Source organism: Bombus affinis, chromosome 3 (genome assembly GCF_024516045.1).
Source record: "Bombus affinis isolate iyBomAffi1 chromosome 3, iyBomAffi1.2, whole genome shotgun sequence".
Taxonomy (NCBI): Eukaryota; Metazoa; Arthropoda; class Insecta; order Hymenoptera; family Apidae; genus Bombus; species Bombus affinis.
The window spans coordinates 14210753-14235808 of record NC_066346.1 but is presented as its reverse complement, the minus strand read 5'-3'; the positions used below and the strand labels follow the sequence as shown (position 1 = coordinate 14235808).

The window sequence follows — 25056 nt, the reverse complement described above, 5'->3', positions numbered from 1 at the left end:
TTTATAAGGAAGTGACAGATGCACATCATTTTTTGTTTTACATTATGATTCATTTTGTTCTATTAGTAGAAAACGGATCATACAAAATTCAATAAAATAATATAAAAGAAAAAATGTTGTGCATCTATTATTTTCTTATAAAACAGACAGAGACTTTTGGAACAACCTAATATGTTTCTCATTGACATCCTTGGGAATTAAGTAGAGGATAATGGAAAAATGGAAATCGATAAAAAGTATTTATTATTATATCGAGAGTTTTAATGAGTTTTTTTTTTTTTAGAAAAGTTTGTTACTTTATACAATTTATTGGTAGTGTATTGCTATAACAATTTTTCTAAAATTTACAATTTAAATTACATTGGTTCGTTGAACGATCGAGTAATAACTTAACAGTGTTTTAAATCTCATTCTCGTAGATTTGATTGTATTTGTAATTATTATAATTATGAGCATCGTATTCTTAAGAACATCCCCTTTTTACATTATCAATTGTTCTTTGATTTATCGACATCATTAGAACGAGAACATCATTATTATTTTCTTATTTCTGAGCTTCGTATTATCGATATCGTCGTAATTTTATTGACTTATTAATCAATATTCATCGTAATATTATTATGAAACACATAAGGAATGAAACTCCATGTACACATTTATAAAATGAAAACAGCATTTTCATTGGTAATGCGATAAATCTTATGTATCGTGTTGTTGTGTAATATTACAGTGTATGTTACAATGTACGTATAAACGCGTTAATAGAACCAATTATTCTCATCGGCGACTAAAATGATTCACGATCGTGTGTTACTTCGTCTGCAATGTCAGGACGGATACATGATAATTGTTAATGTAATTTGTAATACTAAAGCTAGAAACAGATCGATCCCTCTTATCGTCAGATCGTTCGCAGCACCGGTACCGATATTGCAAAACGATTTCTCGCAGCAAGTGGTGCAAGCGGAGAGTTTTGTTCGTTCACCGACCACTATACATCCGGAGTCGCATTTGTTAGTACACTTTCTCTCCACCGACCAAGTTTGTGGACTAGACGTTGAATCTTCGGTGCTGGTAGTGTAAGAAAATCGCTTTACCTGAAGAGAAAGAAGCAAACGTGAAAGGAATATTTGCAGATTTTAAACTTTCACGATGTTCGTTATATGACATGTCCTAGCGGATCGCAAGAGACACTCGTACGCTAAAATATAGTATTTCTTTTAATTTTGTCCGAGTACGAGCTCATTTTGGGCGGCATTAAACCACGAACTTGATAGTATCGAGCGAAAAGAGAAAAAAGAAGACTGAAAAGAAAAGATGAGAAAGAATTCTACATGTACGTAGAATGATTCTTGATACTAAAATTAAATTAATATTTGCAACAATTCCTTGTTTCACTCTGTATGACATTTCACATTGGAACTTGTAACGAACACGAGTGAGTGTGAACGTAACATATTTTTAGTCAAGGGAATATCAATTTTCCAGAATATCTCGCATCATTTCCAGAGAATACGGCTCGTTCATGGTTAATTCGGTCGGTTAATATCGATTACGGATTTCGTAAAATTTTTGCCGTGTATGTGCAAACTGTACAATTATATCATATCCAATATCATTGTTGATTACCAATAAATAAGAAGAACAAATAAAAAATTGCATTTGCATATTCCCTCAAATGTGTACACCATGTACATATGTTCCTATAAAGCGGATTCAATTTCAATAAAGTACGTAATTATTATGAAACTGAATTGATCGACTATATTGAACATTTCCAAACACTAAAATCGCGTTATGAACGAAATGAAACTGTGGCTCTATCTTGAACAGCTTTCTCTCGCTCTCTTGTTGACGATAACTAATATCGCTTTTAGCTAGCTGTTTGCTATATTCTGTTTGCTTTAAAAGCACGCGATCAAAGCAAAATATCAAACATCTGCTGAAACACGTGCGTGACCTGTGTATAATCAACAAGCGTTTGAATCGCTGTTATCATTTGTCATTACCATACAGGTCCTTTTATCACCAGTGCACTTGTGCCCGAAAGTGGTGAAGTTTCCGGTCAGATTGGCGCATCTCTCTCCATCTTCCATTGTATCACACTGATGACACCATAAATCGTTTGCTCGTTCCGACGCTGCGTGAGTTCGATGTTCCGTAGTTAACAGTTGGCCTGATCATCGGACACAATCAACCGACAAATACGTATTAATTAATAGAAATCGTGATTTATCCTAGATTTCTAAAGATTATTAAAATCGACGTAGGAATCGGACGTAAGACGTTGGGCAAATCGTTGTCTACTTTTTAATGCTTCGCATCTTTCTCTCTTTTATTTCTTAGAAATTACTTCCTTCTACTTCTTCCTTTCTTTCATTTTTCAAACAAATGTGTCGTGCTTTCATTAACGTCAGATTTTTGTACATTTTTGTACAAATAAATAGATATTAGTCTTGACATTTACAGACACATCGGCGATATGCGTAAGATGAAATTTCGTCGCGTTCGTTGACAAGATTGCTAGGAAGATTGCGGAAAGGGATATCATCGAGGAAATCGTCTAATAAGGTGAAACATCGGTTTAGGTTTCTTATTTAGAACGGAATTCTTCGGATGTTTAGCTTTTCCGTCGAATAGCGTCTCTAACGATATTTCGCCAAATTTTCCTGCTGTTCTTGCGATACGTCCGACGGTAAGACTTGGCAAGCAAAATATCGTAAACGTATCCGGAAATTACGAAAAATTTATTTCGATTTATTTCAATTAAACGTATTCCGAGAGCAGCAAACGTATTCCTTATCCATTGGCAGGTAATCAACGAAATCATACACGGGTACTTAAAAATACCTACAGTTATGAAAGATATTTCCAAGTTCGGAAAAACGCTTCCACGCAAGTTTGATCAATCGTACCAATCCTCTAGAGTTTCAGCTTCTTAACAGATTCGATCATCTCCGAAGACTAAACAGACGGTATACGACTACGTTTGCATCTACACGACAATTGGATCTACGCAAGACTGCAGATTCGATATCCACGAAATATTCTATGTATATTTCATGAAGTTAAAAATTATACTGTTTTATTTCACATCTGGTTCCAATAGAATAAGATGGATTAAACGTAATTCAATAAAATAATTTAAAACAAAAAATGTTGTGCGTCTATTATTTCCTTATAAGATAAAAGACACTTTTGGGACGGTCTAATGTTAAAAATTCTCTGTGAAAGTTGATTGTAATATTCTTCTTATCTAAAGAAAAAGAGAAAATAGAAATAGATGTATTCAGTATGAATTATTTATTTTATACATAGGAAGCATAGGCAAGACGGTAAATGAAAAAGGTAGCCTCGAAATGAGAATTCATCGCGAAGCTTATCACGGAAGAAAAGTCAATTAAATGCACCGTGTACGATGATCGTTGTTTACACGATTCGTAACACAAATGGCTAACACCTACGAGTGAAGGCTTCAACAGGTGCACTTTCCTCTATATGCAGTTTATATGTAGAGGAAGATCTTCGCTATAAATAGACGAAACATCGTTCCTTCAGACATCTAGTGAAAACTCCCTCAACGAAACACGCTCCTAAAACGCAACTTGCTCGTAAAACAAATAGGGCCATGTAACTGAAAGGAACCTCGAGAAAGAAAGAGAAAAATGGGAAGAAACAGAAACTTCCATTTTCCATTACAGAAACGCTCTTTGTTGAAAGAAAAATTCCTCAAATTAAAAATTCTCAAAGACGAAATACCGCCATTGTCTATCCTGGCAAATTATCTTCCGTCTTAACCAGTTACCTACTCTTGACGAGTATACTCGTCACGCGTAAAAAGCAGTTTTTGCTGTTTAAACTGCAATTTCAGCGAAAACTAAAATATATTCGTAAATTTGAAGACGTTTCGACCATTTGGAAGCCAGGACCAGGTAAAACGAACAAATGAAGAGATATAAATAATTATTATGAAAAAACTATAATACAGCGTGAACAAAGTAGTTGTTCTGTCCTTTCTAACGCATTTTAGTCGCATTAGTCGCAACGGCTAACTGGTCAATACATTGTCGAGTCGATCAACTTTGGTATTCCGATCGTATCGACGTGAAAATCGGCGTGACGAATAAGGCGCAAGAATCGTTTTCTTCTCTCGCAAATACCGAAGATGGACAACGCGTATCGGCGAATTTTTAATTTCAGAAAAATGTAATTTGATTCGTGGCGAAACGTGTGAGAAACGCGTCGAATTAAAGAGGCGAAGGTTTAAGCAGCCCGACAAAGCGAGTGAAATGCGAGGCTTACCATTGATGCTTACGACCATGGAGATAGACACGACGATCAGGAAGTACGTGACAGGGTACATGTATCGGCCATGTTGATAACGTCTAGCGCGTCACATTCGAAAATAAATTCGGCTGATGTCATTGGCGCATTGATCGCATGCTGGTGTATGGCGGCGAGCGCGTTGCGACGCAAAACGAGCGGATTTGGGTACAATAGGCAGCCATATTGAGAATAGCCGGAGTCTGCGCTGGATGGGTACAGCTGCTCCAGAAACCTTGAAGCCCAAGGAAAATCAATATCCATGGCAGCCGGAAGGTCCTGTTCGTTCAGCGGGAACGTTTGACGTCAAAGTTTCTGCGCATTCGCATCACACCCAGAAAAAAGAAAATTCACTGTCACTGAATCAATGATTTGTCGACACCGCAACTAAAATTCAACTTACAATGCCTCGAAAGCTAAAATAGTCCGACACTCGCCGTAAAAATATCTTTCGTTTCGTACGTTCATTCGAACGAAATAACTCGTCTGCAACTGTGGACCGAACCATTTGAATTTTGCTCGACGAGTTAGAGGAAATCTTCGAAATGTGTTATTTAAATCTTCGTTACAGGTCCAGCTAGAAAAGTTGTAAAAAGCTACCTTTACTTTCTTCTTCGCTATTCCGACTAATTGTACTTCTTTCAACATTTCTTTACACGTCACCTATTGTTAATCTTTCCAATTCTTCTAACTCGTAAAAAAAAAAAAAAAAAAAAAGAAAAAAGGAAAGAAACAAATTGTTTGACTCAATTTTTGAAAAGTTATTCTGTTTTAAAGAACGCACCAACGCCTCCTATAGCCCGTTACACGAGACTTCGGGATTTTGTTCGTTTTGTAACGAAACACGACTATCCAGATCACATTGGTAGAATTTGAAATCATCCTGAAAGTGCAAATGTAAAAGGCAGAAAATAGTTGTGGCGAATATTTGGGGGGAAAAATAGTACATAGTATAGATAGGTATTTTGAGCGTACAATAAATATCAAAAATTATTCCATTGAATATCAAGACGTATCGGTACAACAGATAATTGACTGTTTAATTAATTTCGTGAAATTAATTTCCTCCACGAGATACACCATAAAGAGCTATCTTCAACATGTTATAGACGCGAAATACTGTCCCATTGAACATTGAGATGCATCGATGTGATGGATAATTGACTGTTTAATCACTTTTGGAATCTCTGCGAAATATACACTCGCACTAAATATCTTGTTACTTAAAATACAATATAATATGTAATATGCGATATGTAATATAATATGTAACATACACGTACACACGCGATATATTTATAAAGAAGCACGTATCAGAGTTGGAATAATTTCGTGAGCAACAGTAGACGGTAAATGTAATTTGCAAACGACCTCTTTATCAAATATCGATAAACGCGATCGATATGGAAGGGATCAGTCCTTATGCTGGCCAAATATTCCGTCATCATTCAAACATCCATCGAAACTAATCCCAGTACATACCATTCGAATAATCGAGTAACTTCGTTATCGCGTATGATACAGTGCAATTACTTGATTGCAATGATATCTCAACGATTATTAACAGATACCCAGATGTCTCGACAGTTGCAAAAATCTTTTATAAATAAATTACACGTGGCTCGCGAAGCTGTTTCAACGTTGCTGGAAACTTTTTGCGTATATGATATACGAAGCATTTCGAAATGATCATTGCAGCACTGTAGCGAGACACGCCTAACTTGATCGTATCGGTGAAATTTCAAACGGATTTAGAAGTGTGCATAGAAGTTATATTTATCAGGGACACGTACTTTCCAAAAATCATCAAACTATTCGAACAGTCAAGTATTATTTAGTATGTTAATAAGTAATACTCTTAAAGAGTTAGAAAGAATAAATTTTCGGAAAATGGAACAATTTGACTTTCAAATGGCTCGTACGTGATGTAATCATCTGTTTGATGAACTTTTAATTGCTATCGTAGATAGGATCGTAAAATACTACGAATGTTACAGACATTGTCGTGATTTTCCTATAAAGTAACACACGACGCGTAGTCCGTTTGATGTTCGATTTGCTTGGCTCTTGTAATCCAATTTCAATAAAATTGTACAAAATGCACGTGATACGAAAGAAAATATAAAATATACAAAATACTCTTTACTTCTCTTTTTTTTTTTTCTTTTCAATCATATCCTCAAAAATATGAATTTGCATCAAAATCTACAGTCTAATTAGAATATTAGAAAGAATATTCAGACAGACGATGTATATAAAGGAGATACAAATTACGACGATGAGAGAACTCGCAAGATATTTGTATCTGTGAAATTGCAACTGTTGCGTCGATAAATATCTACGCCGATTAAATGTTTGATACACTTCGGATTCTCATCGGAAAACCAGTAATAACATATTTCTATTTCGTAATATATTTCTGATGTACAGAGGATGCTCTCAAAAAAATATACACCCACTTTAATTAAATGGTATCGTAAAATTGCTGCATCGTATTATTACAATTTTTATACAAATCTTCCTTTCCTTCAATTTTGTGTACATTTCGGATGTATTCCTTTCTTTTAATCCTATTAATGGATCGATAGATTTAATTTTATAAAATTGATTTTTTGAATATTTATACATTCCATATCTTTTTAAGCACCACGTCACACGATTCTTTCGGTAGAAATAACTGCGTAAATTTAATAACTGCGTAAAATTACATTTTCTCTGTACCTGGGAGCTTTTGCGCGGTGAATTTTATACGATCGAAGCCCCTTTTTCGAATGGCATGGGTGCTTCGGCATGGGAAAGTGCCTCTCCATTATCGTTTTAGCTGGCTGTTTCCATTTGTATAAAATCGTCGTTATTATCGTCTTTATCACAACGAAACCATCCCATTACATCAGTGTATTTAAGGTTTCCCCACAGTTACCCCATCATTCGAGCAATCCACGTGCTTTACATAATTCTCAATATCACGTTTCCATTTTCTAACATCTGTGACTGTAGCTTTTCCAACGTCACGTACTCTTGATGAATTCTATCGCCGATTCTTACACCACCTCCCACCTTTTTAATTAAATTCTATTTTCTTTCTGTACGACTGGAACGTTGTTAGTTTCATACCAAATTCTTATTTATCGGAATTCTATTCTATCGAACAGAGAAAAGAATGTGTAGATTTTTTAAAAAGAAACTTATCCGTCACTGAGAAATGTTAGGTTCGACTGATAAAACGTACAGACACCAGAGTATTCGTGGGAGCAGTCGAACATCAACGATCTCGGCATATTCCACCTCAAACGCGATTCCGTAAAATTCAAACTAATCGTCCAGCGAGCTGTTCCATGTTTTCCAAACTGAACAGATCGTGAGCATCGGCCAGCGATATGGGAAATGAAGATAATTTCCAATTGTTCGTAACATCTGACGATCATTCGACTTAAAACATAGTTCTCGCGGTCGCGGCAAACAAGTTACGCAGGCAATTTGTCAGCTGTCGAACGAGAGAGCTGGCTGGTTGTACTGCGTTGAAGCAGAGCGATGCGAAGAACGGGAGAGACGCGAAAGGGAAGCGTTCACCGAGAATACGTCCGTTTCGTCTTTCTCGTTAGACGGTGGAAATGAATTGGCGATTTCACCATGAATACTACAAAGGAAGTTAACGCTGTAACTGGCGCGAGTTTCGCGTGAAACGTAGCCTTTGACGAGGTGAAAGCCGGTTTGTTTGCACGTCTCGCCGAACAAATCCGATAACCAAAATTGTCTGACGAAATTGTTTTACACGAGCCGTGTTCTCGGTAACGCTAGCGGCTATTTAATCAAAATTGTCGGCCGCGTTTCTCGTTGGCCGTTCGATCGACCAACGTGTAATTAAAATGATACTCTTAATAGATCCTCATGGACAAAGATAGCGAGGCTGGCAGTTGGCGAAGCGAGCTAAGCAAATAGCGAATTATATCGCGTGTTATAACTGGATCGTGGAAGTTTGCGCATATTTTTACACTGATAAATTAACCCTGCTGCTGATCCTCTTGTCGTAAGACAACATAGGAAAATATATAAGTAAATAGTATCGCGAATAATTACGAATAATTGCATTCATTTTCGTTAAAGGTAAATTATATTGTATTTACGTGCCAAGGATAGAACTGAAATTGCCGCTAATATTGATTTATTCTTGTTAAATTTCAATGTCAGAATAAAAAAGTTTAGTAGTTAGCGGTTGCGACCTCTTTGAAAAGCGTGTACCTAAAAGTGTGTCGCGAACAGTAAGCGATGGCGAGTATACTCGTCGAACACGGAGTACGGGTGGCTGTTATAATATAGAATTAAGTTGTTACGAAACGACTGTTTTATTTTTCAATTTAGTACTGACGGGGCTCGTCGTAACGTAAAATACTGCCATCTCTTCGTGACGAGTATACTCGTGGAAAACAGCCAATTGGTTAAACCAGGACCAGATCACGATACCGTTTAAAGATGAAATTTGTAGAATGGTTAGAGTTAGAGAATATCGGAACTTTGTATTATTATAACGTTTACCATCGCTGCGCTCTCGATATTAACCCTTAACTGCTGCTCTGGGACTCCCAGACGATATAAACATCCGCGTAACTTCGCTCTCGAGCAACGCGTGATGTCAAGTAATTTTCAATTAAGTCGCCCCTTATGACTATAACTTATAACTTCTGATCTTTGTTCCGTATAGGAGTAATTGAGAACGTACAACTTTCCTTTCGCTTTGTTTCGTCTTGTCCATTATGGATGAAAATGCGATTATAGTTACGAAACGAATCATTCTTCGTTGATCGCGATACAATGGAAATGTTTACAGCGAACGTTCCCGAGTGCTTCGAATAAAGAAAGAACGATGCAATACGATACTCTTTGACTTATAAATAACTTTCCTTTGAGACCAATCGGTGGATCAATTTTCTGGCTCCGCAGACGCAATGTTACACGTAATCCTAGGAATCGTGAAGTTTTCAGTCTTTTCTAATATTATTTTTCAACTTGAAATTCAATCTATTGGACGTAGGAATATTTTTACTGTAAACTATTAGAAAAATGTCCATCGTATAATCGACGAGCATCGCGAGAGTAATATCCAGGCTTTAAATTCTAAAGGCTCGTTACCGTACAACTGTAGTAGGCAACGTCGTTGCTCTAAACACGTACGTAATTTTGTTCACATTGTATAACCGATAACTATTTTCTTTTTATTATTTCTTTTTATTCGAATGTCCTTCAGCTTTCGCTTTACCACCGTACATCATCCCTACGTCATGCACCGATACTATTTTTCTTTTACACTGTGACACTTACTTCTCTGCTTGACCATGAGATCCTGATCATCATGCAAATGGTCTAAGACTGTTGTCGTAATACTCTACGGAATAACTAAAATTGTTGTATCGTTCTAACACGTTATAGATTTTATTAAAGAGGAACGTTTACTCGATAGAAGACTCAGATTCATGAAATAAGACACCGGTTTTCCCTGACGCCACTTTACGATATAAATAATTAAACTTTTTCTCCCTCGTATATGGAAAGCTTAAAATACTTTTCCTGTATTATCTATGCCAAATCTCCTGTCAATTTCGTTACTAAAATAAATGTTACAGTTATCAGCAATAATCGCTTGCACTCGACTATACGTTTCTTTAATTAAAAATTTATCAAAGCGAAGTCTTCGATTCTTTAAATTCTGCAAAATTTGATGAAACGCGCAATGACTCGAAACTTCCGACGAGTAATGTACGCGAAAGACTCTGTATACTCGTTAGGTCGTTCCTCAAACGAGAAACAGATCAAACTGTTCGCGTTCGAGTCAAACGTAAAGGGAAAAGATTAAATTTCCTAACTTTCCGTCGATAGGATCTTCATCGATGTTTATGACAGTTGACTTCTCTTAATTAGCGAAGCTTCAAGCTTTCGATATTTCCAAGTTTCAATAATTCTCATTCTCCGTTCGCCTTTCAATGACCGTTATTAGCGTGAGCGTGTGTCAATAATCAAAGCGAACGATGCTCTTTTGAACCTTCCTTTCCTCTTCCATTCGTCTTCCTTTTCAGAACGGAATAATGGCTAGATCTACTTTACTCGTTGCGCTGATTTAACGAGTGCGTGTTTATTCTCTCTTTATTCTTCGTCTGCTTCTGCCCTCGCATCTGTTGAACATCGATTCGATTGCTGAACTCGACTGTGTGATTCTCCTATCAGGAACGACATTTGCGTCGGAATATACATGTTACGGTCGTTCTTTAAAATTCTTCTAAATTAAAAGTTCCTTAAAACTCTCCTAGCTGCAAAGTTCTTCTCCTGAAAGAGTCGCGGTAAACGTGGATATCTGACGTTACGCGTTCGTTAACGAGCTTCTCTTATGTCAAATATTACAAAGCAACGATTTACCCAAAATATAGAAATATCTTCCGAAATAGCGGACTCATCGTTAGATTATTAGATCGCGGATGTTCGTGCATTTGTGGGAATTTTAAAAATGCAAAAGTCCATGAAACGTTTAGGAAACGTAGAGGATGAAATAAATCTTATCTATATATATCTTGAATATGTTTGTGTATGAATATCTTATGATTTGTGTGTATGAATATCTATATCTTTGTGTATGAATATGAATATCTTTGTGTATTTGCTACGATATAATTATTAAAAAGAAGAAGAAACTTTCGATCATGAGAAAGATGGAATATAATGAAATATATTCAGACATTGAATAAAAATTTTTATTTTCATTTCGGAAGATGGAACGAACACAAAATATGCAGCAAATTTTGCGAATATTTCAAAATGAAGGAACTGCGCAAATATAAATATTTGCAAGTTAATTGCACTTAATATGGAACACCTGACTTTAAAAGCTTCCCAAAAACAGAAACATGCTTTTCTTTTCAATTGCCTTCGAGAAATTAATAAGTCCTTTCTGTGTCGCTTTATAAATTCTTTTAACATCGATATTACGTTTTTTCCTAATATTAAATTCTAACAATTTCTTACAATTTTTCAGCTGAAAGTTGTATTAAAATAATTTTGGCAACTGCTGAAAATTGTTGAAATTGTTGCACCAAGAGCGTAATTTCTGGGAAAAAAGGGTCGATGAGAACTCAAATCCTTCCGGGACTGTTTTACTCGCTCTATTAAACAAACATGTTTAATGATAAATCATGCAAAAAGTAATATTTTTTACGTTCATTATTTAACACGACTCTCAGAAAAATTTTATAGGCTGTCAAACGTAACAATCAACTGCATTCGATCAACGCATGCTTTCATTTTTAAGGAAATGTTTCATTTATTATTTGCGTTATTACTTTAATAAACGTTTGCTATACCGTTAACGTTCATATCTATAAACCAACGTTTACTTACAGCTTTACCCTTACATAACGTCAATCTTCGAAAGAATTACGGATTTTTGTTATACAATATATTAATCTTAGTTATTATAACGTTAAGTTATTAGCAAAATTACAAGATTGAAGTTACCAGAAGAAAAAAAGCGAGGTGTTCGTTTCCTCTTTTACAAATATAGAAGAGGAAGGTTGCTTAAGAATGATTAAAACGTAAAATGAAATTCTAATTAAATAAACGCCGTATTACCATTTTTCTACTATAGTTTCGAGTAAATTCCGCGCACTAATCGTATTTCTCTACGGCACAATAATAACATTCTGTTAATCAGCCTTTGAAATGTCACCGCAAATGTTCCATGTGCAACGTGACGTGTATTCCGTGATAATTTTCTTAAACTATATGAAGTTAACGTTTATAACATTCTATAAAGTAATAAGCAAACTAAATGAATAGCCTTCATCACGCTGTATATCCTGTTTGCATATTTAATATTAATATCAAAGCTTCCATGCAAAAAGATGTTTTGATATTTTGCAAGCGTATTTTATTACCGAGTGCATAATAATTCATTAACAATCCCCACGATTTATCGTCACAGTACGAAAGTACGTTCAATAATTTACATTCTGTTTTTAAACAGCCTGTTGTAGCTATACTTTGTTTTCACGTATTTCAAGTAAACATATCATCGATAAATAAACCAGTACAAACGCTATTATATCGATGCAAACGTTAAAACATTTTCATCATGGTGAAATGTATTTGGTACATCAATTTTAGCGAATTCAATTAATGTATGACGAATGTTAAGCATTTACTTTGATTCGTTGAGTTTTAAGAATGAAATTAATTAAAATTTCCTTCGATCAAGGTAGATGTAATTTTAACAGAAAATTCCATTAAATTTCTATAAGTATTTCTAATGGTTACTCTTATGCCTATAGATAAAAATTAAAAAGCAAACTATCCTATAAAAATTAACAGATAAGATTATTTTTTCCTGTTAATTTCTATGCCATAATTGCCTCTTCGATTCCCCATTTCTCTACGATTTATTCGTCTCGTACACAATTTTAACGTAATATTTGTAACAACAGACAGAGATACTTAGTTAGATTTAACACGATTCTTTTTTTCGTTTTTGTTAAAAAATTATTCGCAGACCGCAGCTCCTCCTTCGATAAATTTTAATTCTCATTACGTGTACGTACATAAAACGTAGCGAGTACGAAACAATCACAGAATAACGTGATCTTCGATGAGATGCGATGTTTTAATAAGTTCTGATAATAGATGCATCATTAAATATGTAATTGGAAATGGTTGTTAATCGCGAGCATTAAATAATAATGTAATTTGAAAATAAATTAAATTCGATATATTTATACCGAATATATTAAAGACGTTTTAACATCGACATATTCAACATTTACTACTATTTCCCAGGCACAATATCTTCTTGTCGTTACGTATTTGAAACCTCCATAATATCTGAACTTATTTTAGCGGACACAGCAGTATGTAAAAGTTACATTAATGAATAAAAAAAAAAAAAAACAACAACAAATCGCGAGTATCTTCGTTAACTTACAAGATACGTATTATTAAATATCCAAAGAACAATTCTAAACAATTTTGCAGAAATAACATTCCAAACAAATATAATACTTATTAATTGATATATTAAATTCGTCGGATGCAATTTTTTAATCGCACATGAAACAAACGTATATTTCTCATTTCGTTGAATTGTTTTCTACATTTAAATTATTCCTGGATAGATGAGAATTATACGAAACTCACGAAATAAGGAAATAAGCAAAATAAAAAGAAAAAAAGAAGAAAAAAGAGAAGAAACTGGTAGATTTCACTTATCGTTAAACTTATATTCTTAAACCAAGTTAAACTTAGTTCGCCATCTTCGTGATATTACGCAATTCAACAAACTGTCAGATGCAAATACAACGTTAACATAGAATTGTAACGATAAAAGTTATATTCGAAGTTATGGTAATCTCTTCTGCTATGACTCATCATTGTGCAACTGTAACTTATACCATTAACAAATCTGTATTTTCAGCCACGTTTCTAACTATAATCGTACATTCCATGTACATAAGTAATGTCCACATTGAGGAACGTATAACGCTTAGTTAATAAATTCGAAACCACATCGTTCGCGTGTAGTCCACGCGAACTATATTTGAATTGTGTTAAAATGGCAATTTGTAAATTTTATACGTCATATCGAAGGGATTAAGGATATTGAAGGAGAATACATAAATATTCGAGTCGCGTACATAAGTCTTAATATTATAATAATAAATAATAAGTCATAAATAAGTCATAAATAAATCATAAATTTTCATAATCTTAGTACGTTATTGATCTACGATATAGTAAAAGTTCTATACAATAAGTAATAAGCTTTATACAATAGCTCGTGGTTGATAACTCCGCGTTAAATACAATTTATGGCAACAAAATTTTATCCTATTCTAACAGTTCGTGGAAATAAAAATCGACGGACTTATGTAACTTCCAGTTGGCGAACAAATTAACGCAAGTTTCCAACGAATGAAACGCGAATAATGGGCCAAGGAATTTCCGACGATATGAAGGAATTAGGTAACGTTGTCGGAGAAGAGTGCGCGAATGTAATACAATACCTTGGAAAAGTAAAACGTTTCTTTTAATAATGTAAATGGGCTGAAAAATATTGCGGCAGAAGCGAGCAATTACTGATTCTACGTGAAAAACCGAGTGGAAAATGTGGAATAAAATTTGTAAAAATTTCAGTACACCGGTTAAATCCTCAATTTCGATCCTCGGATGAAAAAAAATTAATTGTAATAAATCATACCAGGTGTTTTTCCTATCTTTCTTATTTTTCACGTAGAATCACACTCTGTGTTTCTATTCGATCTATTGGCCAAAATCTATAAAATTCACGTGGCGATCAACGTATCGATGCATTCTGTCAATTAAAAAAAGAAGATATAGCTTAACGTAGAATAATCTTTTTTATTGCGATAGTGATGGAAATTTCATTATCGAGATTAATCGTGAGCTTGTTGAAAGTCTGATCGGCGCTATAACGAAAGAGTAGTTAGGCGAGCGGAATCACGGCGTGGAATGGAAAAGCGTGAGAAAGTAGTCTCATAATGTAATTAATGAACGAGGAATCGAAATTCTGTCGTATTTTACAGCGAGGATAAGAACTACTCAAGCGACAATCGAATGTCACTTAAGCGCTCTGGAGATGGAATCAATTAGTACTTGAGTGGCGTTAATTCTTGCGCGAAGATCAATTCTCGCAAACTATTCGAAAAATAAGGATTAAAAGGTTTTTACATAGGGAAGCGTAGGATTGAAGCTTAGGATTTAATTTTGACGCGAATAAATGAAAGTTTAAGAATCGAGATTTAATTGAAATAAAAGTAGGATCGTTAAATTAAAAAACGTGAATAATTCTCAATTTTTGTCGCATATGAAGTATAGACACAAGTCTTTCAAATAATAAAATATTTAACCAACGTTAAATATTGAACTATAACGTGAAAGTAATATAAATGTAAATGAATATCGAACATTCTGAATTATAACACCAATTAATCGCATGCTAATTAATATTTATGAATCATAAGCGAAACACGATGGAAAATCGAAATTCGATATATATATTTCGAACCGTAAAAATAAGATCAGTAGAATGAACATGAGTTGGTGTACACTAGTTTTTTATTAAATGAAAAATAATAGATACGAATAGTAATAATAATAGGATATTTCTTAATTAACTTTTTCATTAATAGATATTATGTTTACATATATACAAATAAATATAATTTTCTACAAATAATATATATGTTATCAATTTAGGATATGAGTATAAAATTTCTCACCATGTCACAAATTTTCCCGAACGTTATTTTTCGCATTTGAACTTGCAGTTGGATACTACGACTATATTTCTTATATCTGTTTACAAGTTTAATAAAACTATTTTACGCTATGGCTTCGCTTGTTACTTACGGCTTCTTCAAACCAAGCGATTAAGAGATGGAATAAAGCTGAAATTACGTGATATAATATGCGCGTATACTTCGTGTGCCTGACATTGCGAGCATCACACTACTTACAAAGGAGATTTTACCTTGTATAAATCATACTTTTATTTTGGCAGCATAATAAATTTTATCCGATTACTTGAAAGCTGTTTGTATTCCGAGTTATTAAGCATCGTTATAACAACGAATGGTGTTGATAATTCTCTAATTTATTTAAATTTCCAAATTAACATAAAGTGTTACGTAATCATTTTATAAATGTCTTAAAACGTTATGAAAATTATTTTATATCAAATCTTCCCTTAGAGAACGTGGGCAGATGAATATTAAACTTTGATGGAACGCATCTAACGATTAAATATTACATATCTATGAAATTCATCTAAATGATTAAATATCAGATATCTATGGTATTCATCAAACGATTGAATATGAAATAATATAAAATAAATATAAAATAACAGTTAGCAACATTTCGATATTATGGATTAATTGAATTAACTTTTAAATCGAAACACAAACGTGTTAACTACAACCTGCGGATTAAAGCGATTACATCTTTTTCCTTTTTTTTACTTTTTTTTTTTTTGATAGGAAAACTTCAACCAATACTTTTGTGTAAGCCTGTGAGGTAAGCCTCGACTTCTAAACTAACTTCGTAAGCTATAGAACTAAAAGAGCATAATCGTAATGTGATACGAATAGTCGGAAGAAATTTAACATTTATTTAAAAATTATATATGTGTATTTAAAAACCACTATATTACAAAGTCTTTAACTATATTTTTATGAATCTGTATAATTTGTTAGAATTTTAAAAGGATACATATATATATGCAAGCTCCCTAGATTTCATGTAGGATAGGGATTCTTTTTGTTTCGCGGGTAGCACGACAGGCTGTGTTTCACGGACAGACCGATCTTCCCTTGTTTTACGGACGACCATTTTAAGAAGCACGTTTTTCCCGAACGGACGGACAGAGAGTTACATCAGAGACAAACAAGGTTACGGAATAGTTATTTAAGATTTTAAAGACTGAAGAAGAAAGATCGGTAGCTCAGGACGTTGAAAATCGATTCTCAATTTTCAGGTAAACATTGTACTAAAGACTTGTTATTTCCCGTTTATATAATTATTGTTATTTATTGTTATAAACGCATATTAATTGTCGTTTATTTTTGTATTTTATTATTTACTTTATAATAAAAACTCGATTTTCAGACTACAGAATCGATCCCTGAATTATCACCAAATTACGATCTTACAAATCGATTTTCACTACGCCATGCCGTTAGAAGTGAAGCTACGTATCGCCATGAACGAGAACGCAAGGGGGAGAAAATAGAATGCATAAGAATCCATAAGAAAACCAGAAGATGAAGTATGTGATGTCTTTCCTCCAGAATATCAAGCAAGAGATCATCGTCCGCGATTATTCAGTTTATCGATAGTGAAGAAAGCCGCAAACAGCTTAACCAAGGTAAGCCATTACAGAAACATTGCACTCACGATGGATGACGCAACGGCAGCGTCATACATCGGTACAAGTTTAAACTTCGTGTTTCGAGATATTTACTTAGAAGAATCGGAGATCATCCCCACAAGGAAAATAAAGACCGAAGTCGAAAAGCCCAATCTTCAAACAGAAACATTATTAGAGATCTTCCAGAAACAAAACATGCATGAGAGAGAAGGCACAGACTTTGTCATAAAACAATTTGATGGAAGGCAAAAAGCCACAGATTGGAGTATGAAATATTCATATTTCACATACGGATCCCTTCCATACTCTAATATGAGTATGAAACCGAATACGAAAAATACGAAATCCAAACTGATGAAAAAAGGATCAAGAATTTGAAGAAATATTTGGGAAAAACAGCATCAGAATGGTACCAAGCAAATCTGCTGAAGGATGAAGAATACAACTGGGAAAATTGGAAGGTGGCAGTTCAAAAAGCTTCTGGCAATAAAGGTTGGTCTGCAGTACGATACACTTATAACTTTAAATACATTTCAGGTTCATTCACTGAATATGCCATAAAAAAGGAATGATTAATATTGGAAGTAAGGAGGAAGACTTCTGAAGAGACAGGGATAAATCTAATTGTTATTGGATTACCCATACACATTCAAGATAAAATGGATAAAGAAACAGTACAATCAACAAATGAGTTAATCGGATTCTTGGGGCAATATCAGACAAAGGGAAAAAAAACACAAGGGAGTAACGCAAGATTGGACAGAAAGCCAGAGCCACTGCCCAAGAAACAACCTTGTGTGATTTATGAAGCACTGAATTTCCCAGGTCGATTTCACCCAATAACAACTCACCAAAGAAATACATGCACATACTCATCGATCATTTTTCAAGGGCTGTTTTTATGTCCACATCGAAAACACAACACACAGAAGATATCATAAAACTTATAGACTCGACAGGAGAAACTGATTCCATAAAAATTATCCTTGCAGACCGATACCCAGTAATGACATCCAAAGAAATTCAAGAGTATAGGAGGAAAAGGAACATTAAATTAATTTTCACCTCGACAGACTGCCCATCCTCCAATGGACTGAACAAAAGGGTAAATCAAACATTAGTAAACAGGATCAGATGTAATTCAGACAAAAATAAGAGAAACTGGACAAAAATCACAGAAGAAAGCGTAGAAGAAAACAATAACACCAGACACAGTGTAACGGGGTTTGCCCCAAATCATTTACTGAATGGAAAAATGATTGAAATCGTCCCTAAGGAAATAATGGAGAATAAGATAAACCTAAAAAGAGACAGAGAAGAAGCATTCAAAAACTCAACAAGAAATTTCGAAATCAACAAACAAAAATACGATAAAAAAAGAAGAGAACACGAATTTAAAATCGGTGATATGGTCTTCACCCATAACGGAAAAAAAATGAATAGAAATAAGCTGGAAGAAATGAGGAAAGGACCTTTCATAATTCTAAGAAGGATTTCAAACTCCATATATGAAGTGGATAACGGTAATCGGGGATCTGAAGGGAATCTGTTTCACTCCCCATTCGAGGGGCGGTGTAAACTCCCTAGAGTTCCTGTAGGATAGGGATTCTTTTTGTTTTACGGGTTGCACGACAGGCTGTGTTTCACGGACAGACCTTCTTTTATTTTATGGACGACCATTTTAAGAAGCAAATTTTTCGCGAACGGACGGACAGAGAGTTACATTAGAGACAGACAAGGTTACAGAATAGTTATTTAAAATTTTAAAGACTGAAGAAGGAAGATCGGTAGCTCAGGACGTTGAAAATCGATTCTCGATTTTCAGGTAAACATTGTACTAAAGACTTTTTATTTCCCGTTTATATAATTATTATTTATTGTTATAGACGCATATTAATTGTTGTTTATTTTTGTATTTTATTATTTACTCCATAATAAAAACTCGATTTTCAGACTACAGAATAGATCCCTGAATTATCCCCGGATTACTATCTTACATATATGTACATATTTGTATATATATATATATAGAGAGAGAGAGAGAGAATGTTACAAGGAAGTAATCTAAAACTCCGTAAATTTGTAGTACATGTTTAATGAGAGAAGTATAAAATATCTGATAAGCGTAGATCCAATAATTAATCCTATTTACTTGATATACCGTACTTTTTATTTAACATTTAAATCGAACGTTTAAATCGAACCCTCGATAGAATAGATAGAATAAACGTGTCCAATAAAATAATCTCGTCCATCATCTGATTTGAATCCAACGAATTTTTTTTATGAATACACATAGAGAGAAATCTACCTATTGTGGACACACGTACAAATCAATAAATAATGCATGTCGTGCAATATCGGCTACAGAAGGAATAAATAGAGAATTATGTATTATCCACAGATGGCAGTTATACAGTGACTACGAAAGGTATTTAAATAATATGAATATAAATACATGATACACGTATTAAACTTGGTATTATTTAATGGTACTTTCATACGATTATAAGGATTTGATTTGAAATATAAAAGCTGATAGGAAAACGGTTCATTGGAAAATATGGACACGCGCAAATATTATCTCGTGCCCGCAGTATATTAAAACAGAAAGTCAAATATTTGTTATGAATGGCGAAGGATATTTTTCTCTTCTTCTTGACCCAGCAATTGGATTTCATCAATATTATATAACGTTGATTAAAATTTACTTTTCTCTCGAGTGAGTACTATAAGATCACAAAATGACATAGATCTTTTCTTTGCAACTTGCTGAATATAAAACTGCGTCCTTTTACAGGCAACCATGTATATTCCAAGCGTGATGAAGGGATTAGATCATCGTATCGTAAATTATGCTTACTTCCAACCCCAAAGGCAGACTTTCTATGTGCTTGTCTCTTTGCTTCGAGGGCCAGCGAACTCTTCACTCTATATGACAGAAACAGCCTAGAATCCAGGGGGAAATTTGAAAGTCAATCAAGGAAGGAACTGCAAGATGGACAGAGCAAGGTCTCGTAGAAATGTATGTGAGATTCGTTTCTCGCAAATTACGAGATACGGAAACGTTTAAAGTCATCTACAGGCGGAAATCTGTTCAAGACAGTCGCGGTAATATTTCGACGTTATATTTCATACGTTAAGCCAGCTATTATTTAAATATGTTCTTTGAAATTAAGTAAAATCAAAGTAGCTGAAAAAGTACAGCTGATAAAATTACGTTCAAAACGTGAATGAACAATAATTTTTACTTTCGTTACGCTGTTGTTATCTATTATCCATTATTTCTTATGGCAAGAAATGGGAACGTGCTTAATTTACGATAAAAACGAGAAACAATACGTAAAATATTTTTCACGATAAATTATTTTCATATTGTTTGAAATAATTGTACGCTTCCGCGATATAAGTGGCGAATGTAATTGAACAAGAATCATTTTTGATAAATGTAACAGATATATACCGTATATATATGCAAAATATATTGTAACGTGTTAATTCATAAAGTTACGTAAAATTATTGGAAATCTATGTACGTAGGTATGTTTAAATATTTCATTCATGTTTTTATTCCATTGAATTGCAAGTTATATAAAATCATTTCATTAATAGTATAGTTCAATGATATAAGAATTGCGAATTAAGAATATTGTTTATTAGTGATATAAATAATTAAATTAGTAATAATGTATACTTAACACGTTCTTGTATTTTGTTATTAAGGTAGAGTTAAATGGTTAAAGAATTAAAATTATTTTGCTCTTCTTTCAAAATTATTTCAATCTCAATCTCATGTTTTAGAAGGGAAAACTATAATTTTTGTTCTTAAAACATATCATCCCCTAATAGTCTGCGTTCGAATCATGATTATTCTAAAAACCACTATGATTGTGTTATTGAAACAACGTCATCAACTAGTTTCTTAAACTATGTAGATGCTATTGAAACAAACTACGTACATGCATATTAAGTTTATATGAATATTAAACACAAGAAACTTCGTTTGACTTGATTTGGCTGAAATCAGCTTGTCGAAGTGCATCATAGAAATAAGTCACGTCGATCAAAGTTGTAGCGCAATATCTATTAGACTGTCATTAAAGTCATCGTTGATACATTAATAGATGGTATCATACAGTTAAACGACATGTCATAATATTCTTTCATCTAAACCATAGTAGCAACAGACTGTTTCCTACAGACTAGAGGTATTTCATGGGACGATCATATAAATTCTTAAATACAATAATGTATAATACACATACGTACATACATGAACCAAGTCTGTAAGCATAATCTATAGACTATAATAAATACGTGAAACATTTTGAATTCTGTATTAGATTTGAAGAAATCTCGAATAAATCAAAAGATATTAAATACTACAAAACTGTGAGCATTATTAAGGATTAGGATGTGATATTTTGAAAGATATAAATATAATTTATGAATAGTTTCAAAGATGAAGGTGAAAGAAATCTGTAACAAGAATTAGTCCCTTAAGGAAACGTTAATTACTTTGTTACTGTAGAAACACTTGTGGATTCTTCGTTATAAAACTAACAATTATCTTTCATCTAAAGGATATGTTATAATACAAAGATCCTTAAAATTATTCGATGGAATATCCTATTGATATTAATGCTGATTACCTACTTTTTAACCTATCATTTACAAAGAACAGTTTATTTATCGAAGCTATAAACTTTTTTGCCCGCTTCAGAGCTTTCATCGACGATTTATGACGTACATGGTGCAATAATGCCTAATGCGATTCTCTTTAATATCCCATATTGCATACATTCTCGTACCGATTACACAAATTGTTTGAATTCAAGAAACATGAGATCACTATACCGGTATAAATTTGTTATTTACTTGATCTGAAATATCCTTTCAAGTTTGAAGTGAAATTGAAATTCTTTCAAATAATCTTTGACTTAATATATTCCCTATTGATATTGATTCGATATTGATTCCCTAAATTTAACTGATTTTACATGTATATCTATTTTACGATTTAAGCATTACATGTTAGTTTAAGTATCATTTACATACCAGCTACTTGAAATCCATTTAATTTCATGTAACAACTAATTACAGAACAAGGTTTAACTTTTATGCTAACTAAGCTCAAAATGTCCATGAAGCATGATTTGTTTCTGGAAAGTCATTTAACTATTTTAACTAACGAAATGTATAACGAAAACTATCGATTTTCAGAACTTTATAATATAATGGAATCGTTTTACATATTTGCGGACAAACAACACAACACAGTTTTCGTCTATGAGTACGAAATAAAAAATTTAAATAAAAATTATATTAATCCTTTCGGTACGAGTTGTTTTTTAACATCGATAGTACGTATAAAGCAGTAAAGCATGTGCGTGACCTGAATACATTTCCGGTCTTTTTATAACGATTGTGAACAAATAATGTAAAACTATAACTTCAAAACTATAACGTATGTTTCCAGATAAAGAAAATAATCACAGACTTCGCTGGATGCATAAGCATTCATAGACAACATCAATGGAATTTTTTCTGATGAATATGTACTTATCCTGTAGGAAAGTATGAGATGACTCGTTTGTTTGTAAGAAATGTTCAAGAGCAGTTATGAAATCATTTACGGATTTCACTACGTTTTACATATTCGAAACTTTCCATCTTTGCATTTCTTTTCTGTCTCCCCTTTCTCGTGAATACTTAAATACATGATTTTTTCAAATGCAATAAAAAAAAAAAATAAAAAAAAAATGCTAATTCGTATATTACAAAACTTCACAAAAATAATCGTAAGAATCTGTTCTATTTTTTCTCGTATATTTCCTTGTTTGGAAAAAGGAATAATTTATGACTTGTAATTTGTAAAATTACGCTAAAAATATCAGTTTACTTGTACAAGATGGCCACCATACACATATTTGTCACGTTAGAAAATATAGACCTAACCAAAGAGGAATATTACACATTACAAGTTAACGTACATATATATGTAGTATCTATTTACAAGTATCGCAGATTACCTCTTGAAAAGTAAGAAAACATAAAGACTAAAGTAAAGTTGTAAATCTAAACTACAGTTCAAGTTATACAAGGCATGCAAAGCTTCTCTTGAAACGTTAGGTGCGTACTTCGATATACAATATAAAGAAACATAGCCCGCGAGAAAAGCTATATAGTACATACCATACAGATCCCTCGCCATAACTTTGTCAATATGCGCAACGAAATCGGTAATTTTCGCGCCACCACTCAAACACCGTTTCTCTCGCTTTGGATAATTGAATCAAATTCAGATCGTCCATGTTTACCCCCTCACATAACTGACATCGGCCGTCCGTGGATCCAACGGAAGGATTTTGAACGTTGGAGAATGCGTAACGGTGATTGGCTATTGAGCTCGGGGGTCGATCGTATAAAGGGACGCCGGGTCGCAACGAGCCTCACAGTACCGCTTCGACTGTGAACGCGATAGGAATTGGATCGTCTATTTTACAAAGGTCCTTTATCTTTTGCAACAATTACATTCGAATGTCTTTTCAAGCGCTAACGACATAATCGACGTTTGGTAAGCGATTAGTAACTGCGAATTCGTAAAATTCGTGGATAATTCTCGAGCTGTTTCGTGCGTACGCGATATTAAGTGGCACGCAAACAGGTGCACCTATTCGCGTAGCGCAAGAAATGTATCACGGAGGTCGTTGCAGGTAATATCCATCGACAGACGGGACAATTCGGGTGCACGATCTACGCCTATGATTGTGCAGTAGGGCATACTCTTCTCGACCACTTGTCTGGCGCCAACCACCACTATTGTCTCGCGAAGGCCAAGCTGTAAATCTTCGTTGCTTATACCGTTTTCTTGGTGAGTGTTAATTTTTTACTTATTCGATGGTATAATAATACCGTTATTACGAGGTAAAAGTTTTTGGATGTGTGATTTCTTGATTGAAGAGACGCTATCATTATTAAAAGTTTGAATATCCCGCCACTACCGAGGGAAACATAATACGGAATGATTCTTTCATTTGCTTACATTCGATTTGTTAATTTTACTCTTATTCTCCTTTTTAATTCGTAATTTAATTGTGAGGACATATGCTATGGAGCAATTTTTGTTACTTTTAGCATCGTTGCTTTATTTGTTAAGACTGTTGAGCAATACGATCGTTTACTTTATTTACTGCCTTGTTTGCTATTATTTTACTTTTAAAGACAGGTATTTTGGAAATATAAACTTATACATATTGGTATAATATTGATATACTTGAGATAAGCTCGTTTATGCTGTTACTGTTTAGGATCGTTTATTCATTAAGGTCATTGTAATCATATGACAACGAGAACTAGTGTAAAATATATAAAATGTATAGTTCTATTTTAATAATCAATTTTTAGTGTCTTTAGCGAAACGAATTGATTCGTATTAAAAATGTCGTTTAGTGAATAGGAAAATAGGACACTGAAGGTTTAACTAATTTAAAAGGATTTAGTTATTGAAGATAGTACTTGCTGAGCAAATGGATCGCTAAGTTGTCATAATGCTACAAATGATACACGCTTGTTAAATGAAAATCCATCGACTTTTCATTTTTCCATTTGTTTAAGAAATATGTTATCCTATTAGTTTATTCCATTAATTTTTATAATGATATATGCAAACAAAAGTGTATAAATAATAATATGCAAATAATTTTTTAACTTAAATGTCACTTATTTAATGTTTTATAGAATGATATAAGTATACTACTGATAAAATTAATTAATCGAGAACGGAATTAATGCTGTTTATTGTAATCAGAAAG

The 25056-nt window shown here is 33.6% G+C and overlaps 3 protein-coding genes and 1 long non-coding RNA gene across 8 annotated transcripts in view; 2 read left to right on the top strand and 2 right to left on the bottom strand.

Annotated features, from left to right (window-relative positions):
* The window catches only part of LOC126914807 (A disintegrin and metalloproteinase with thrombospondin motifs 3-like), a 434443-nt gene that overhangs the window by 103724 nt on the left and 305663 nt on the right, over positions 1 to 25056 (bottom strand). The window lies entirely within an intron of this gene.
* LOC126914732 (uncharacterized) overlaps positions 1 to 25056 on the top strand; it is an 88650-nt gene that overhangs the window by 18554 nt on the left and 45040 nt on the right. The gene's annotated exons all lie outside the window — the stretch shown is intronic.
* Positions 245 to 23556, bottom strand: LOC126914776 (uncharacterized). Of its 2 annotated transcripts, none has more exons than XM_050719187.1 (3): positions 23438 to 23556; positions 2010 to 2176; positions 245 to 1097 (listed from the first exon to the last, which is right to left on the bottom strand). In XM_050719187.1, exons 1-3 carry the CDS (start codon positions 23454 to 23456, stop codon positions 828 to 830), a joined length of 456 nt encoding a protein of 151 aa, XP_050575144.1. In that variant the 5' UTR covers positions 23457 to 23556; the 3' UTR covers positions 245 to 827. The 2 variants fall into 2 exon arrangements, with proteins under 2 accessions (XP_050575144.1, XP_050575143.1); XM_050719186.1 differs by lacking the exon at positions 23438 to 23556 and adding an exon at positions 4303 to 4325.
* On the top strand, positions 19886 to 22480 carry LOC126914943 (uncharacterized). 2 transcript variants are annotated; one of them, XR_007709964.1, is made up of 3 exons: positions 19886 to 19964; positions 20043 to 20353; positions 22466 to 22480. It is a non-coding gene; the product is annotated as an uncharacterized LOC126914943 (long non-coding RNA). The 2 variants fall into 2 exon arrangements; XR_007709963.1 differs by lacking the exon at positions 22466 to 22480 and having other exon boundaries at positions 20043 to 20933.